The sequence below is a fragment of the Megalobrama amblycephala genome, linkage group LG12 (assembly GCF_018812025.1).
Source record: "Megalobrama amblycephala isolate DHTTF-2021 linkage group LG12, ASM1881202v1, whole genome shotgun sequence".
NCBI classification, from domain to species: domain Eukaryota; kingdom Metazoa; phylum Chordata; class Actinopteri; order Cypriniformes; family Xenocyprididae; genus Megalobrama; species Megalobrama amblycephala.
Genome location: NC_063055.1, coordinates 7763216 through 7782338, shown reverse-complemented (window position 1 = coordinate 7782338; position 19123 = coordinate 7763216). Strand labels below are relative to the sequence as shown.

Genomic DNA, 19123 nt, shown 5'->3' with positions numbered 1-19123 from the left:
GATGCAAAACAAGGATGTTGTGTGTCCCTATTCAAATAATCCATCCATTTGAATATAGAGGATACGAGGGGAACAAGAGCGCCATGCAAAAGGGAAATCATGTAAACCCTTTATTTGTTTACAGCAGCAGCTTTTACCTGCTTGTTTGAGATCGTTTCATTTAAAACCAGAAGTAAACGACCTGGAAGTATTTCATGTAGACATAGCATTCATATATGGGTCAGTGATTTTCGACAGGCCAATTTTAAAATACTAAAAATAATAATATCTATTGCAATTGTTCAAACATTAAGAATGTTGTGTAAACATAAATTCATAATAAAATTTTAAATTATATGATTTTAGTGCTTTTTTATCTAGATGAATTGACAATAGCCTTAAAAAAAGTCATACGGTGCGATCGTGATTTATCTTAAAATTAATTAATTTCCTTAACATGCTTAACGTTTTTTTTTTACAAGTTCTCAGTAATTAAAGTGTTTTAGAAACAAAATATTTGCAGTTCGTTTGAGATTCTGTATAGAATGACCTTATATTTTTGCTCTATAACTTCAGAGTTGCCTTCTTAAATGTCGTTTAACACTTATTTTTCCTGTAAATTGCATACCACTGATAAAAATGTTTTAAAAATACCATTCACTTAAGCATACTGTATCAATGATTCATATTTCAGGCACAGAAATTAGATATTTTATTTTTAATTTAATACAGTTTATTGCTATTATTGGTCGCACCGCATGATATGTGGTTGCTCCAAATGACACAAAGACCTTAAATATCATTAAAAATCTATTTAAAGAGATCAATAAACAATAAATTTTATATAAAAAATAGATTTAAACCAGATTTTATTAAAATTTTACAGAATTTTCATGAACACAATTTTTATAAACGTTTTTTATATTTAAAAAATCACATCGCAAACATAAGTGCACCATTTCATTGAAGTTTACTTTCATTTAAGTTGAAATTAATTAATACTTTAATTCATCAAGCCTAAATTGATCAAAAGTGACAGTAAAGACATTTATAATTTTTCAAAAGATTCTATTTCAAATAAATGCTGTTCTTTTCTATTCATCAAATAAATAAAATTCAGTTTCCACAAAAATCTGAACATTGATAATAATCATAAATGTTTCTTGAGCAGCATGTTAGAATGATTTCTGAAGGATCATGTGACACTGAAGACTGGAGTAATGATGCTGAAAATTCAGCTTTGATCACAGGAATAAATTTCAGTTTACTATTTATTCACATAGAAAACAGATATTTTAAATTGTAATAAAATTTCACTCTTCTCCTAGCAAGGTGTAACTCCATTCTTGCTGCAGGGTGCCTATGGCCAGCGGTTTTTACTTTGCTTGGCAGTGGCATCTGGTAAAATAGATTGAAATAGTTATAAATAAAAAACAATAAATAACTAATAAATGCATAATTACCAAATTGAAATTACATACTCTAAACAATTTTTTACAATACAAACATAAACTGCCTGAAATATTTTTATAAAATGACCCAAATTGCATAAAAATCTATTCCAAATGATACTAAAATCAAGTACTTTATGCATATAAATCATCAATTGAATATAAAAGCACAAAAACTGCCAATCTAGAACATATATCTATCATGGAAAACATTCTGCAGTGGTTGCGCCACATGATATTTTCAAATTCAGTCGAAATTTACAGGCACAGAATTGGCCACCTAAACAAAACAAGCTTGCTTCCCACAAAAGTTCACTTTACAGAAATAACTTGAGGTCATACCACATGATATCCAAATGTGGGAACTACATACCAGCCATTAAAAAGTTTTTTTTTTTTTTTTTTTTTTTTTGATGCAACTTCCTGTCTTTGAATGGATTTCAACATGAAAGTCACAAAGTGGTAGTTTTTTAATGGTTGCACCACATGATATTTCATAAAATGGACATCATCAAGTTTGTTTGTATATTATGATGGAAATATAAATACGAATGCTTATTTTTTTTTTGTACAGGATTACAAAACATGTTGGAAATCATGCCAAATAGTGCAGAAAATGAATTCGAATAAATTTAGAGTAATTTCAAAGATATTTCCAAAACAGAAGTTATGGTCGGACGGTTGCACCACATGATATTTTGACACTTTAAATAACAGAAAATTACAGATAACTAATGTTTTTTGAAAAGTTAAAGTGAGTACATGCACGGGGGAGGTACTACATATATATGGTATCTTTTTATGCATTTAAACAAAATTTTAACTGAAAAAATGCAGTCAAACAGAAAATGTAGGCGTCACGTCATTGACCCATATACACTAACAGCCTTAAGTGCAAATTGTTTTTTCCGGTTTGTTTCCTATTTGGGCATATTTTCATATAATCTGTGATCTTTTATCTGGCGATCTATCGATGACTAATGCTGAAAGTCTGTTTATAGTATTATCTTGCCACTGATAAACAAATCACTTTTCCTCTGACTCATTTCTGAAGATACTGCGCAGACTTTCCCCAGTCTTTCTTTCTTAGTATCGTTATCTTAATAGTTCATTCAGGTTTTCATTTTGAAGTCATTTTTATTTTTCATGCAATTGCACTCTAATGCTTGCTATCAGATTTGATGCATGACTCCGTGGATAAAACCTACTAAATTAGATATCTGTGTAAACTGACAGGTGCCGGCATTTTCGCTCCATCGTTGCTGTTTTTTCTGTTATGTTACTAAAATTGTGCATTAGGATAATGTGCAATGCTGCAGAGTAGAGGAGCTTAGAGCTGTGTTAGTGGGCATTCACATCATGGTTATTATAGTTAACTAAAACTAAATGGTCAGTACTTTTGACAACACTATCAGTGACACTAAAATAACTCCCAGGGAATGTTTTTGTGTTCACAAACAGCTAGACAGAGCACACGACGAACGGAATTGAACAGAATATGGGGTCTTGATAAGTGCCATTTTTTTGTAACTTGACATGTCACCTGAAAAACCTCATCGTGCGAGACTTTGACTTTGCAGGGTTGTTTCTAGCAGCCCTCGTTCTGCAAAAAGCCTGACATGCTACATCCAAACACGTCTTTATTCTGTTTATTTGGTGTCCTGTAGCAACCCTACAACCCCCCAAACATTAACTTGGCAAACACAAATCTCACAAGACTTGCAGAATGACAAAACGAAAAATCACAAACGGCACAGTGGCCAACGAGGCAAGGTACATTAACCAGGAGGATTTTAGCAATGGCCCTCGTCGTATTGTGCATGAGATTCACAGTGTGCTTAACGTTGTGTTGTATGTTGTGCAGGTGCTGGAGAGTTTTAAGATCATGGACTACAGTCTGCTGCTGGGGGTGCATGTTCTGGACCAGAGTCACAGAGAAGGAGACGTCAACGGTGTGGACGGGAAGAGGATCGTGGGACAGAAAGTTCTTTACTCCACCGCCATGGAGTCCATTCAGGGAGACGGCAAGGCAGCTGAGGCTTTGACCACCGATGACACGTGAGTCCCTGACGCTGAAACCAGTGTTTGAGCTGTTCATATATATTCAAAATGTATGTTTTGTTATGTGAATATACAGATATATCATATATACAGTCATATTTCACTCCAAAATCATTATAAATTGTATTTTGTTGAAGAAAATATAATTATTCATATATGTAATTATTAATTTATATATATTGTAAAGTATTTATAATGAATTGTAGTATGTTTAACTGCCTTTAATTTATGAACTGTCATATATACATATAAATTGTAGTATTTGTTGAACTGCCTTCAATTTAATATTTAATTTATTAATAATTATATTAAAAATTACTTAAAATTACTTTATATTGAAAATCATTGTATTACAATAATTTTAAGAGTAATGACAAGTAAAAAAACAAAAAAAAAACATGAAAATAAAATGTTGCATTATGGCAATGAAGATTTAGAAAATGTCACAATGATAAAAAAAAAAATCTTAGATTAATATTCTTTATGAGGTTTTTTTTGTTTGTTTGGGTTTTTTATGTTTGGAGGGCAGTGGCTTGTCTTGATCTTCCTGTGTTTTTAGGAGAATCCCCAACTACTAATAAACATAATTTACATAACATTATTATATTATATTATATTATATTATATTATATTATATTATGTTTTTTTATACAGAATGGGAGGCATTCCTGCCAAAACACACAGGGATGAGAAACTACTTATTTTTCTAGGCATTATCGACATCTTGCAGTCTTACAGGTAAGTCTGGTGTCAGTTTACAACAAACCCAAGAGCCCAAATGTCATGTTACAGACCAGCTTACAGCATATTAGCTCATTGCAGCTTCTTTAAATGAGCTTTCTTATACCTGACGAGATCTCTCTCTCTCTTTTCCCACCTAGATTCATGAAGAAGCTGGAGCACTCCTGGAAGGCACTCGTCTATGATGGTGTAAGTCTATATGTCTCTCTGCTCTCTTCGTTTATGAATAGACTATTCATACCGCTGGGGGAATTAAGGATGCTTCCTGGTTTGATTGTCTTGTATTCTCTTTCTCCTAGGATACGGTGTCTGTGCACAGACCTGGTTTCTATGCAGACAGATTTCTCAAGTTCATGAGCACCAGAGTATTCAGAAAGATTCAGCGTAAGTCAACAATACCAGCAAATTAATACAGTATGCCAAATATTACATAATCACAGTGGGTTACATTGTAACTTGCATATGCAAAATTCATATATTTTTAAGAAAATTTGGTAACACTTTACAATAAGGTCTCATTCATAACATTAGTTAATGCATTAGTTAAAATGAACTAATAATGAGCAATATATTTTTACAGTATTTATTTATTAACCATTGTTAATTTTAGTTAATAAAAATACAATAGTGAATTAACCAATGTTAGATACAACTTAACATTTTACAAATGTATTAGTAAATGTAGAAATTCATAAATAAGATTAATAAATGCTGTAGAAATATTGTTCAATGTTAGTTCATCATGTTAACTAATGTTAACAAATGAAACCTTATTGTAAACCTTATTATGCCCCTTTTACAAGATGTAATATAAGTCTCTGGTGTCCCCAGAATGTGTCTGTGAAGTTTCAGCTCAAAATACCCCACAGATCATTTATTATAGCTTGTCAAATTTGCCCCTATTTGGGTGTGAGCAAAAACACACCGTTTGTGTGTGTGTCCCTTTAAATGCAAATGAGCTGCTGCTCCCGGCCCACTTTCAAGAAGAGGGCGGAGCTTTAACAGCTCACGCTTCGGTTGCTCAACAACAACAAAGCTGGAGAATCTCACGCAGCCAAAATGAGGATTGTCAGTAACGGTGTTCACCCCCTTTGTTGTGTGTTCCCGGGGGCAGGGTTTATGTAAATTTTGGGACTTGTGATGTCACCAACCCGGGAAGAAGCTCATTGTAGTCCCTACCAGCCATTTGTTGTAGTCCTTAAAAAGCGATTTCTGTAAAAGAAAATATCTCCCGTCGTAACTTTGCAGACGTTGTTTATGCTCTAACATCAACATTACACACTAACTGAAGCTAATAATCAACCACCCCTTTAAAACTTCCTGCCAATGACAAAACTCAAGAACGGAAGTTGCACCAATACTCTTGCTGGACCTTTTATTTCTTTAGTAAGAATATTTTGAAACATTACTTCTCCTTCCTCTTTCTGAGATGTTCAGTCTGAAACTGTAATTCACCCCCTTAATCTGATTCTTATAAGCCACATTAATACCGCAGAATGTAGATTTATTTTTACCCTTTCTAAAAAGTTAGACAGCGAGCCGAGATTTCATTTCACGGTCTAATTGTCGGCTGCCAGGTAACAGTTAGGGAAGAGTTACATCATCATATTTTCAGATCATTTCGGACAGTGTCCATAATTAGTCTCCTTGTCGCACCTCCAGCAAATCGTTTCTCCCCGAGCAAGAGGGCGCGTAACTCCATATCAGCGCTGAAGAGCTCTTCTCAAGAGGTGCTGTCCCCACAGGAGGAGAAGGCTGAGGAGAGGACGGACAGACTTGGTGGAGCCCGTAGTCTTGCCAGTCTGGATGGACAAGGTGGGCGGCACTGACTCTATGAAAAAGGTTGGGTTAAGGGCTAAAGGGCTTTTCACACTTGAAATTATTATCTGAGGGACAATTTAAACTCTGGATTAAAATAATCCTGGGTTATCATATTTTATATTTCACACTTTTCATATTTGACCCTGGATTAGTTGATCATTGTGCATCTGTAAAAACCTTGGTTGGCATTCTTATTGGCATATTTATGATGTCAGCAACATTAGCCAGGGTTAAAAATGGCATAACACCGGGGGTAAATGATACCCTGGGTTAAATGCAGTGTAAAAAGCCCTTAATTTGCACAATATCCCACCACCAAACACCAGTGGTGACATACTTCCGAAATCAGTTCTATTAATGTTGACAGATATAAAAAGGAAGTGTTTGATTTATTTTTTCATGCTGTCTTTTGGAAAAACCCTGAAAAACAAGCTGCCATCTGAGACAGTCATTTCTTTCCAGACAGTCATTTCTTCCTCATTCAATTCACATTTACTAGCTGAACACAAACATTATTGCATTGACTTTTTGCGCTGATGTATGTCACATGGTTTCCACAAACATATTAAGCAGCACAACATTGATAGTAATAAGAAATGTTTCTTGAGCAGCAAATCAGCATATTAGAATATTCATGTGACACTGAAGACTGGAGTAATGATGCTGAAAATTCAGCTTTGATTCACAGGAATAAATTACATTTTAAAATATATTCAAATAAAAACAGTTATTTTAAATTTTAATAATATTTCACACTGCTTTAATATGTTTTAGATCATTGGTAAGCATAAGAAACTCTTTTAAAAACATTAACACACCTCAAACTTTTGAACAGCAATGTGGTTACTTTCATATACTGTACATTTATACAGGAAATCACCTCATGTGATGTTTCTATCATCTCATACCACAGTGTTCTGGTCCTATAACCGTCCTGACCTGGTCCCTCAGACTCCTTACCCACATGAAGCCTCTTCCTTGAGAAACACCCTCTCCCCGCCCTCTATTTTCGTCACAGATCGGTACCTGAAGGCCAGATCTAATGAAAGGTGACACCTTTCACACACATCTCACAAACCTTCAGACCCATAAACCTGACACACACCTGTTAGCTTCTCACATCTCCACTTCTGTTCCCTCCACAGAGATACATAAAGGAATAGTTCACCTAAAATATGAAAATTTGCTCATCATTTATCAAACACATTTTTCATGGAACACAACTGGAGATATTTTTAGTCACTCTTTTTCATGCAGTTACAATAAATGTGGATTCAGGCTTCTAAAAAGGAGGAAAAAAACACTATAAAAGTATCATAAAAGTAGTCCATGTGACTTGTGCATCATATGATTGTGAACTTTATGTGATGAACAGATCAACATTTAAGTGGTTATGCTCCACTCATCCTCTGTTTGCAGAACTCACAGTTCTGACTTCTTATTTTTTAGTTTATCTTGCGATTTTAAATTTATATCTAAACTCAGAATTGTGCGAAAAAAGGGAGAATTGCAAGAAATAAACTCACAATTGTGAGAAAGAAGTCAGAATTGTGAGATATAAACTCAGAATTGTGAGAAATAAAGTCAGAATTGTGAGATATAAAATTGAAATTGTTAGAAAAAGTCAGAATTGTAATACAAAATCGCAATTGCGAAAAAAGTCGGAATTGTGATATATGAACTTGCAAATGTTAGAAAAAGTCAGAATTGTGTTATATGAAATCGCAATTGCGAGATAAAGTCAGAATTCTGAGGTATAAACTCGCAATTGTGAGAAAAAAGTCAGAATTGTGAGATAAAATCGCAATTGCGAGATAAAGTAGGAATTGTGAGATATTAACTTGCAATTGTTAGAAAAAGTCAGAATTGTGAGATAAAATCGCAATTGCGAGATAAAAAAGTTGGAATTGTGAGATTTTAAACTGGCAATTACGAGAAAAAGTAGAAATTGTGAGATATAAATTCGCAATTGTTAGAAAAAGTCAGAATTGTGTGATATAAACTCAATTGTGAGATAAAAAGTCAGAATTGTGAGATATAAAATCACAATTGCAAGATAAAAAAGTCGGAATTGTGAGATTTTAAACTGGCAATTATGAGAAATTGTGAGATATAAACTTGCAATTGTTAGAAAAAGTCAGAATTGTGAGATATAAAATCACAATTGCAAGATAAAAAAGTCAGAATTGAGATATAAACTCAGAATTGCGAGAAAAAAGTCAGAATTGTGTGACATAAATTCGCAATTGTTAGAAAAAGTCAGAATTGTGTGATATGAAATCGCAATTGCGAGATAAAGTCAGAATTCTGAGGTATAAACTCGCAATTGTGAGAAAAAAGTCAGAATTGTGAGATAAAATCGCAATTGCGAGATAAAGTAGGAATTGTGAGATATAAACTTGCAATTGTTAGAAAAAGTCAGAATTGTGAGATAAAATCGCAATTGCGGGATAAAAAAGTTGGAATTGTGAGATTTTAAACTGGCAATTACGAGAAAAAGTAGAAATTGTGAGATATAAATTCGCAATTGTTAGAAAAAGTCAGAATTGTGTGATATAAACTCAATTGTGAGATAAAAAGTCAGAATTGTGAGATATAAAATCGCAATTGCAAGATAAAAAAGTCGGAATTGTGAGATTTTAAACTGGCAATTACGAGAAATTGTGAGATATAAACTTGCAATTGTTAGAAAAAGTCAGAATTGTGAGATATAAAATCACAATTGCAAGATAAAAAAGTCAGAATTGAGATATAAACTCAGAATTGCGAGAAAAAGTCAGAATTGTGTGACATAAATTCGCAATTGTTAGAAAAAGTCAGAATTGTGTGATATGAAATCGCAATTGCGAGATAAAGTCAGAATTGTGAGGTATAAACTCGCAATTGTGAGAAAAAGTCAGAATTGTGAGATAAAATCGCAATTGCGAGATAAAGTAGGAATTGTGAGATATAAACTTGCAATTGTTAGAAAAAGTCAGAATTGTGAGATAAAATCGCAATTGCGGGATAAAAAAGTTGGAATTGTGAGATTTTAAACTGGCAATTACGAGAAAAAGTAGAAATTGTGAGATATAAATTCGCAATTAGAAAAAGTCAGAATTGTGTGATATAAACTCAATTGTGAGATAAAAAGTCAGAATTGTGAGATATAAAATCACAATTGCAAGATAAAAAAGTCGGAATTGTGAGATTTTAAACTGGCAATTACGAGAAAAAGTAGGAATTGTGAGATATAAACTTGCAATTGTTAGAAAAAGTCAGAATTGTGAGATATAAAATCACAATTGCAAGATAAAAAAGTCGGAATTGTGAGATTTTAAACTGGCAATTACGAGAAAAAGTAGGAATTGTGAGATATAAACTTGCAATTGTTAGAAAAAGTCAGAATTGTGAGATATGAAATCGCAATTGCAAGATAAAGTCAGAATTGTGAGGTATAAACTCGCAATTGTGAGAAAAAAGTCAGAATTGTGAGATGTAAAATCACAATTGCGAGATAAAAAAGTCGGAATTGTGAGATTTTAAACTGGCAAATACGAGAAAAAGTAGGAATTGTGAGATTTTAAACTGGCAATTACGAGAAAAAGTAGGAATTGTGAGATATAAACTTGCAATTGTTAGAAAAAGTCAGAATTGTGTGATATAAACTCAATTGTGAGATAAAAAGTCAGAATTGTGAGATATAAAATCGCAATTGTGAGATAAAAAAGTCGGAATTGTGAGATTTTAAACTGGCGATTATGAGAAAAAGTAGGAATTGTGAGATATAAACTCAATTGTGAGATAAAAAGTCAGAATTGTGAGATATAAAATCGCAATTGTGAGAAAAAAGTCGGAATTGTGAGATTTTAAACTGGCAATTGTGAGATAAAAAAGTCGGAATTGTGAGATTTTAAACTGGCAATTATGAGAAAAAGTAGGAATTGTGAGATATCAAATCGCAATTGCGAGATAAAAAAGTCAGAATTTAGATATAAACTCAGAATTGCGAGAAAAAAGTCAGAATTGTGTGATATAAACTCGCAATTGCACGAATAAAGTCAGAATTGTGAGATTTTAAACTGAAAATTGCAAAAAAAGGTAGTAATTGTGATATATAAACTCGCATTTGCAAGAAAAAAGTCAGAACTGAGATATAAACTCAGAATTGCGAGAAAAAAGTCAGAATTGTGAGACAAAAAGTATGAATTGTAAGATATAATCTCTCAATTGTGAGAGAAAAAAAGTCGCAAATACCTTTATTATTTGTTATTCCATGGCAGAAACAATCTTCCGTAAATGAGCTAGATAATATGTTTTGGGATTTTTTTGTCATTTGATTTGTTTCAAGTTGTATATTTTTGTGTTTTGATGTCCTTTTTGAAGCCTAAAAACCTCAATTTACTGTAATTGCATGGGAAAGGGCAGCAAATAGCTACTCACATTTAAGAGGAAAATGATATTTGTTAGGAATGACATGAGGATTGAGTAAATGATGACAAAAGTTAAATTCTTGTGTGAATATAGTCAAACAATGCCACTGTGTAACACTTCAAGATGGATTTCTTTGATCCTGCTACAGCTAGTGAGCGGCTGACCAGGCGCTGTCATGCTACACTTGTTCTTGTGTTTGGTTTTCACTGATCTCCTCACCTTTGACACACACCTGTTTTAAGAGGAATTCCTGTGAAAAGACCTCATAAATATTTCATCTGCTTGCAAAGGATGAATATAATAGAAGTATTGTTTTACGACACAGAATACCACAAAAGGGGGCATTCTGTGCTTGAACAATGATTATTGAATTAAAAGAGCTTTGTAAGTTAATTATCTTGTTGACTTAATCAATATAATTAGCGGTCTTTGCATGCTGAATAAAAGTATTCGATTCTTTCCCAAAAAAACTTACTGACCTTAGACCAGGCTGAGTCTGTGTTAATGAACACCCTCGGCGTCTGAAATGTGTCACATGCACAGAGTGCTTTAGGTTCATGAGGTGAACAAGGGTCTGGTTGCCATGGCATCAATAACTCAAGAGATTATTGCAGGCAATAAAAGCATAAGCACATTCCGAAGTGGATGTAGATGGCCAGCGCTCATCTGAAATGTGTCACTGTAATGATGAGAAATATTACAAGTGAAATGCTTTCTATTTTCGTCTCCCTGTCTCTGTCTTAACACACGGCCACATGTATTCCCTCAGAGCAGCGCAAACAGAGTTTTGGCATTTATGAGACCACCAGCTTTGCTCAATAATCATCTGTCATGTTTTAGGACTTTTAATTTGTCCTTGAGCTTCTTCGTGCTGCTCTTCTGATTCATTGCTGTTGTTTCGTTTCAGATGTGCCTGCTCAACTTTTACATTGGAGGACAGCGCCATCTGTCTGACGTCTGAGCAAAGCACCATGGACATAGATAGAGATGACGAATCAGTGCTGGATGCATACTTTGTGAGTTTCTACATCACAGTTAATCGATTGGATCTTGAGCGATCTTAATCAGGGTCTTATTGAAAATAAAGTTGCGAGGAACAGAAGTACAGTACGTTCAATAGGTTGTACTGTCCTATGTTTTTTGCAAAGACATATTTTCAGCGTTTTCAACTGAATTATTAATACCAAAGGAAAGAACACACAGCAGAATCCACTGTACTTTTTTCCCTCACGGCCTTGTTTTCACTCATATTAAATATGGCGTCTATCTACCCTGCATAAGTTCCTTTAGATCTGCAATTATATTGCCAAAAATATTATATTAAAATATCTATTATTACATAATACTGTATAAAAAAGTACAAATAAATAGTTGATTCTGATTTGTAATACTGACTGACTAACATTTTTCCTTACTTATATAGCAACTTTATAAAAAGTATTTTATGGATATTTATAAACATCAGAATAAATTCTATACTTATTATATAAGTAAGGGATAAGTAGTCAGTCAATCTTATAAATTATAATAAAACTAAACAAGGAATAACTTTATAATGATAACTTTTAGAATTTAATCTGATATATATATATATATATATATATATATATATATATATATATATATATATATATATATATATATATATGTGCAATTACTATATTCTAAAATGTAAAAAATAATTATTTATATTATACTAAGTTGTTTTGTATATTATATATTAATTTTCTTTCCAGTGATTTTATTAATAATAATAAATAAATAAACTAATACTTAAATAGTTATATATAATAATAATTAAACATTATAAATATTTAATATTATAATAATAATATTATTTAATAATCAATAATATATAATTATATACATTTATATATAATATTTATGTAAAATAATAAAATATTATATATAATTATTACATTATAATTTATAAATATAAAATTAATTATTATAATTGTTTTATTAAATATGTTGTTACTTGTAACTGCTATAAACTTTGATCATGTTGTTAATCATCTTTCTAAATAATAACTTTTGTAATATAAATAACTTTCAGAATTTAATGATATTTATAAATGATTACAATAATTAAAATATTATATATGCAATTATGTTATAAATGTATAAATATCTGATTAATTATATTTTTTTTAAATTAAAATTTATCTATTTAAAAAATATTTTTATTATTATTATAACATTTTTAATATATTCTGAGTTATACTCCCAACTAATAACTTGTAACTGCCAAAAACTTTGATCATGTTGTTGATCATCTTTCCAGTGAGTTTTGTAATAATAATAATAAATAAACAAATAATAACTAATATAATACAAATAATCATTTTCAGAATTTATTCTGATATTTATAAATATGTATAAATGATTACAATATAATATTTAAAATTATATATATATATATATATATATATATATTTTTTTTTTTTTTTTTTTTTTAATAATTATAATTTAAATATCAGATTAATTATAGTTATTTATATTATATTAAAATATTGTTTTAATTATTATAAAAAAAAACATATTGTGATATATTCTGAAAGTTATACTGTCACTAATAACTTGTAACTGCTATAAACTTTGATCATGTTCTTGATCATCTTTCCAGTGAGGAGCAAAATGAGGTGATCCTTCATCTCGCCCCTTTCCATCACCTCTGGATCCTCATGTGCCGAGAGCGCCCCCTGCTGCCAAACAAATAAAAGAAGTCATTGTGCTGACATTTGCCAATACAACTACAAACATACATCTATACATCAAATCACAGTGCTAAACATTTCCTTGGACTGTTTGAAGGGACCGTGGCTATAAGATGGACATCCAACCAAATGAAGATTGTGCTTTTGTAGCAGCAAATGAACTCTACAGATTCTTACACTGAAGGCAGCTCTGAGGTCAGACTGAAGACAGACTTGACGTGACGTCGTCGTTTCGTATACATGCAATAAATACGCTCCTCTGATATGCAAAGATGGTTTCTAACAGCTATCCTTTTTACCTCTTAAAGGATCTAGTCTTTAGTGATCTAGATGCAATGCTTGGCGATTCAAACTCTAGCTAACAGAGCTGTTTAGATATTTTTAAATGTGCAATTTTCATACATTATTCAAGTGTGTGTTATAGTAGTTCTCCTCACTGGAGTAATAATCCTGACGTTTTATTTCCAAGGAAACACACAGTTTCTAGGAAACAATGGATGTGACTTAGTTCTCAGACATCTCTTATGAGCACAGACGTGTCATGTACTGTAAATGTAGGAGTGTAACTTCGGTCATGCTCAGATTTATGCTGGTACATCAGCTCCTGATAATCAAGAGTGGGATTCGCATCAGCAGCGCATCATTTACACAAATCCAGATGCCAGAATGTTTTTATGTGCTAAAATACAGATTAGAAGTCAGTCTTTCATGTGGGGATGGGTGAGTTTCATACACACATATGCATTCACTCAGGAGATTATTTTCCTAGAGGCGTCCAAATGATTTCTTGATGTTAGACGCTAGTGCGCTTCTGATTTTAAATGCCATGTCAGAACTGTCTTTTGAATATTATTATTGCACCTTTGTTTGTTTTGAGGCCATAATTTATTAAATCATTATTATAAATGAACATTGTGTTGGTCTGAATTTCGTGTTGACCAATATTTGGCCATTTTGAGGTTATCGGGACATGCCGATAATCTCAATTTTCACTTAGTTGGTTTATTTTGTTAGATACTGAACTTAATGAATTTTCATGGGTTTTAAAGGCACAATATGTACTTTTTTGTTGATTAAAATATATAAAAACCACTAGAACAATGTTATATATTTTGTCAACTTGTGTACTTAGAATGTCCAAAAGGTTTCCAAGAATTTTTAAATCAAGAGAAACAAGCAATTTTAACCAGGACACGGGCCGTGTCCGTGTTTCACCTATCAATGACATTCCGGTTTTATTTTGTAGAAACCATGGAAACACCAAAACCGCTTGAAAATGTTATGTGTTTTATTAGACAGGTGAGTAACTGTTTGGATACATTCATCAACAGAAATAATAAAAGTTCCTCTGATCTCGAGACTCTTGTTTCTGCTCTCACAGCACACGGCCCTGCTCTGCTTCATACTACAGTAATGTTAAAATCTCATCCATGAACATGAACATGACGGCTTTTCATAATGTCCTGCCCTGATTCATTTCCACTGGCTGTAGACGATGGCTGCGTCCGAAAACCTAGGTAGCGGTCTTGCTGCCTCGCTGTCTTATAAGAGAATGACTCGTACGGCAGTGTTTGTGCATGAAGGTACCTCACGAAACTGATTTCGGACAGACTTCTGAGGCAGCGTAACAGTTTAATGATCTACAGCAATATAGCGCGAGCTTTGGTGAGAACTGAACAAATATTTAATTATTACAGTAGTAATTTCTCGATAGAAATGATATCAAAATTGAAATATGTTGGTCAAAATCATACATTTATACACAAAATGAGCAGCACACGCAACTTTCAAACGCCATCTTTATTTTTCTAGCTCAACTGTCACAGAATGGAAAGCACAGGATTGTGGGATATCAAAGGCAGCTAAGGATACATCTGTGCTTCCTTCAAAAATCGATCTGAGCGAGGTATCTCATGAGACAGGAAGTGAAGCTAACATTGGATTCGGACGTGCCTTGATGCCTTACTACCTTGAAATGTGTCCTCAGAAGGCAGCATTTTCCAGTTTTCGGACGCAGCCGATAAGACGACACCTCCCATGATTTCGCAAAATCAAGCTATAGAGTGCTTCAGGGATGACGCATTTTTGTAGGCAAAACCCGGAAGCGAGTTAGCATTTTAGGACTTCCGGTTCCAACGCCCTAAAGTCTATGGGTTTTTTGAATGGGTTTTTGCTAAATCGCCTGAAATAAGGTCTGTGGTTAACAAAGCCTCTAAATACTTTCATGTTTTGATCTATGACATAAAACACACCAGATGTAACCCACTTATGATTTTTTAAACTTTTACTGTGTCTTAAAATCGGCGGTTGTTAACAAATTGCTAAAAGGGACTACTTCCTTTGGCGGGGACTTTAGACGTCATCATTAAAAACGGGACATTTGGACAGCATTTCTCATGAAAAAGTGGATAAGTATTCATAACAGCACAGATCATAATCAGCGAGCATGTTTTTAAATAACGTTGTTTTCTAAATACAGTTTGAAGAAGCTTGGTTGTGACGACGTTGATCCGCGACCATGGTGTGCTGTAGTCCGTTTATAGCATACTGTTAGCCTTTTATAACTAACGACTTTATTTAGGCTTTAAAATCTAAATGTTGTGTTCACTTGTAAATATTATCTTGATAGACAAAACGTGTAAGTGTCATAACCCTTTGTTAAACACAGAGCTTATTTTCAGCGATTTTCCAAAAGTCTATGGGAAAAATGCATAGGCTTTCAATCGAGGGAACCCGTGCGCCGCTAACTTCCAGGTTGGCCTACAAAAACCTTTCTTTTACTGTCTATGACAAAAACACGTCATCCCTGGGGTACTCTATGCCTTTGTTTTGAATAAGCGACTAGTGGCGAAAATTTACACACTCTTTAAAGCTTAGTTCACCCAAAAATGAAAATTCTGTCATTAATTACTCACCCTCATGTCGTTTCACACCCGTAAGACCTTCGTCCCTCTTCAGAACACAAATTAAGATATTTTTTATTAAATCCGATGGCTCAGTGAGGCCTCCATTGAGAGCAAGATAATTAACACTTTCAATGCCCAGAAAGCTACTAAAGACATATTTAAAACAGTTCATGTGACTACAGTGGTTCAACCTTAATGTTATGAAGTGTCGAGAATACTTGAAGAGTTTGGTTCCAAAACGCGATAAACGGCATTTAAAAAAAAGTTTCTGCCTAAATCAGTATATATCCGCTCAACCAATCAAAGCGCACCATTCCACCCACTGTACACATTGAAGGCTTTTTTAAAAAGCCGTTTTTAATACCAATGTACTCGGCAAATGTGTTTATTTAACCGTGCGGTGGCGCCAGATACTCTTTAATCGGTAATAACAAATAATTTATAACATTAACAAGATGACCCGTTGAATTCATTTTGGGAGCGACGGCTGAATGTATTTTTAGTAAAATGCCTGTATATAAGATAAATATTGGCAAAGTTTAGAGTCTGTCATACATGTGGATCTACTTACTTTGTTGTGTATTTTCAATTTGAAAAATAACTTTTATATTGATGGATTAATTGCATTTTGAAAAAAAAAAAAAAAAGTGTCATGGATTTATTGCATTTTGGGGGAAAAATAATACGTTTTTATAATAAACTCAAAAGATGCTATGTGAAAGTTTCAAAGTGGTTTTCATCTTGCCACTTTCTTGGTAAAGAAAACACCTTTTTACTCAAATTAATCAAAATGGAGTTATAGCGTTTTTGGAACCAAACTCTTCACTTTTTGTGCGCCAATATCTAGTGATGGCTGATTTCAAAACACTTCCAAGCTTTACAGATCATGTGTTTTGAATCAGTGGTTAGGAGTGAATCAAACTGCCAAAGTCACGCCCCCCCAGTGGTGAACCACTGAAATTTCGAAACACTTATGACGTAACGAAGCCTCGTTTACTGAAATCACGTGATTTTGGCAGTTTGATATGCGCTCCGAACCACTGATTCGAAACAAATGATTTTTAAAGCTTCGAATCTTCATGAAGCAGTGTGTTTTGAAATCGCGCACAAAAAGTATTTTCGACGGTTCATAACATTAAGCTTGAACAGATGTAGTCACATGAACTGTTTTAAATATGTCTTTAGTAGCTTTCTGGGCACTGAAAGTGTTAATTATCTTGCTGTCAATGGAGGCCTCACTGAGCCATCGGATTTTACCAAAAATATCTTAATTTGTGTTCTGAAGATGAACGAAGGTCTTACAGGTGTGAAACGACATGAGGGTGAGTTATTAATAACAGAATTTTCATTTTTGGGTGAACTAACCCTTTAAGTGAATAATTGAAAGATTATTTATTTCAAATGTTTCTAGCCTGATGTATTTTGTGTATATCGTAAAACTCATCCATTGAGGTTTTCCCCATTGTGTTTGTGGGAAAGTTCTTCCTGTGAGGGGATCTACTGTGTTCCCTCAGGAGGTCCCTTTTGTATGCAAATTAGCTCTAGGTATAAAGGTCTTTCACTCCCACAGTCAGAACTTTGGGTTAGGCTTCTTTGAGGGCGACACGTTGACGTCGCTGCTGAAGAACTGTGCTACAATTCTTCCTTCAATACATTTTTCTCCACACAAGAACTCTGGTCAAGCTTATGCAGTAGAGAAATCTATTGGCGAGCCACCCAAATAACTTCTCAGCCAAAAACAGGAAAATCTAAAAATGAGTAAAATATACACTTATTTCATTTTGGCAAATATGTATACATTTCGCTCCCATTAAATTGTGTTGTAAAATGTACTATAAAATGTACTACATACTCTATCATTAGTCATTAATGTTTTTGAAAGAAGTCTCCATATGCTCACTAAGGCTGCATTTATACAGTTAATACAGTTATATTGTTAAATATTATTACAATTTAAAACAACTGTTTTGTATTTTAGCATATTTTAAAGGTGCCCTAGATTATGTTTTTAAAAGATGTAATATAAGTCTAAGGTGTCCCCTCAATGTGTCTGTGAAGTTTCAGATCAAAATACCCCATAGATTTTTTTAAATTAATTTTTTTAACTGCCTATTTTAGGGCATCATTATAAACGCGCTGATTTTATGCTGCGCCCCTTTAAATCCAGTGCTCTCCGCCCACAGAGCTCACGCTTGCCTTGAACAGTGCCTTAACAAAGTTTACACAGCTAATATAACCCTCAAAATGGATCTTTACAAAGTGTTCGTCATGCATGCGGCATGCATGCGTCGGATTATGTAAGTATTGTATACTGTTATATTGTTTACTTCTGATTTTGAATGAGTTTGATAGTGCTCCGTGGCTAACGGCTAATGCTACTCTGTTGGAGAGATTTATAAAGAATGAAGTTGTGTTTATGCATTATACAGACTGCAAGTGTTTAAAAATGAAAATAGCGACGGCTTTCTTGTCTCTGTGAATACAGTAATAACCGATGGTAACTTTAACTACATTTAACAGTACATTAGCGACATGCTAACGAAACATTTAGAAAGACAGTTTACAAATATCACTAAAAATATCATGTTATCATGGATCATGTCAGTTATTATTGCTCCATCTGCCATTTTTCGCTATTGTTCTTGCTTGCTTACCTAGTCTGATGATTTGGTTGTGCACATCCAGACGTTAATACTGCCTGCCCTTGTCTAATGCCTTTTATAATGTTGGAAACGTGGGCTGGCATATGCAAATATTGGGGGCGTACACCCCGACTGTTACGTAACAGTCGGTGTTATGTTGAGATTTGCCTGTTCTTCGGAGGTCTTTTAAACAAATGAGATTTATATAAGAAGGAGGAAACAATGGAGTTTGAGACTCACTGTATGTCTTTTCCATGTACTGAACTCTTGTTATTTAACAATGCCAAGATAAATTCAATTTTTCATTCGAGGGCACCTTTAATGCAAAGCTGAATTTTCAGCATCATTACTCCAGTCTTCAGGGTCACATGATCCTTCAGACATCATTCTAA

General features: G+C 33.4%; 1 protein-coding gene across 3 annotated transcripts in view; it reads left to right on the top strand.

Annotated features, from left to right (window-relative positions):
* pip5k1bb (phosphatidylinositol-4-phosphate 5-kinase, type I, beta b) overlaps nucleotides 1–14093 on the top strand; it is a 57708-nt gene extending 43615 nt beyond the window's left edge. For 2 of the 3 annotated variants that reach the window (XM_048209598.1, XM_048209599.1), the window contains exons 8-15: nucleotides 3295–3488; nucleotides 4146–4229; nucleotides 4373–4421; nucleotides 4532–4616; nucleotides 5895–6047; nucleotides 6967–7102; nucleotides 11374–11482; nucleotides 13093–14093. In XM_048209598.1, the coding sequence (XP_048065555.1) occupies nucleotides 3295–3488; nucleotides 4146–4229; nucleotides 4373–4421; nucleotides 4532–4616; nucleotides 5895–6047; nucleotides 6967–7102; nucleotides 11374–11482; nucleotides 13093–13095 (813 nt within the window). In that variant the 3' untranslated portion in view covers nucleotides 13096–14093. The remainder of the gene's footprint in view (nucleotides 1–3294; nucleotides 3489–4145; nucleotides 4230–4372; nucleotides 4422–4531; nucleotides 4617–5894; nucleotides 6048–6966; nucleotides 7103–11373; nucleotides 11483–13092) is intronic. The other variant, XR_007187427.1, reaches the window with a different exon arrangement.
* The last annotated feature ends 5030 nt before the right edge of the window (nucleotides 14094–19123 follow it).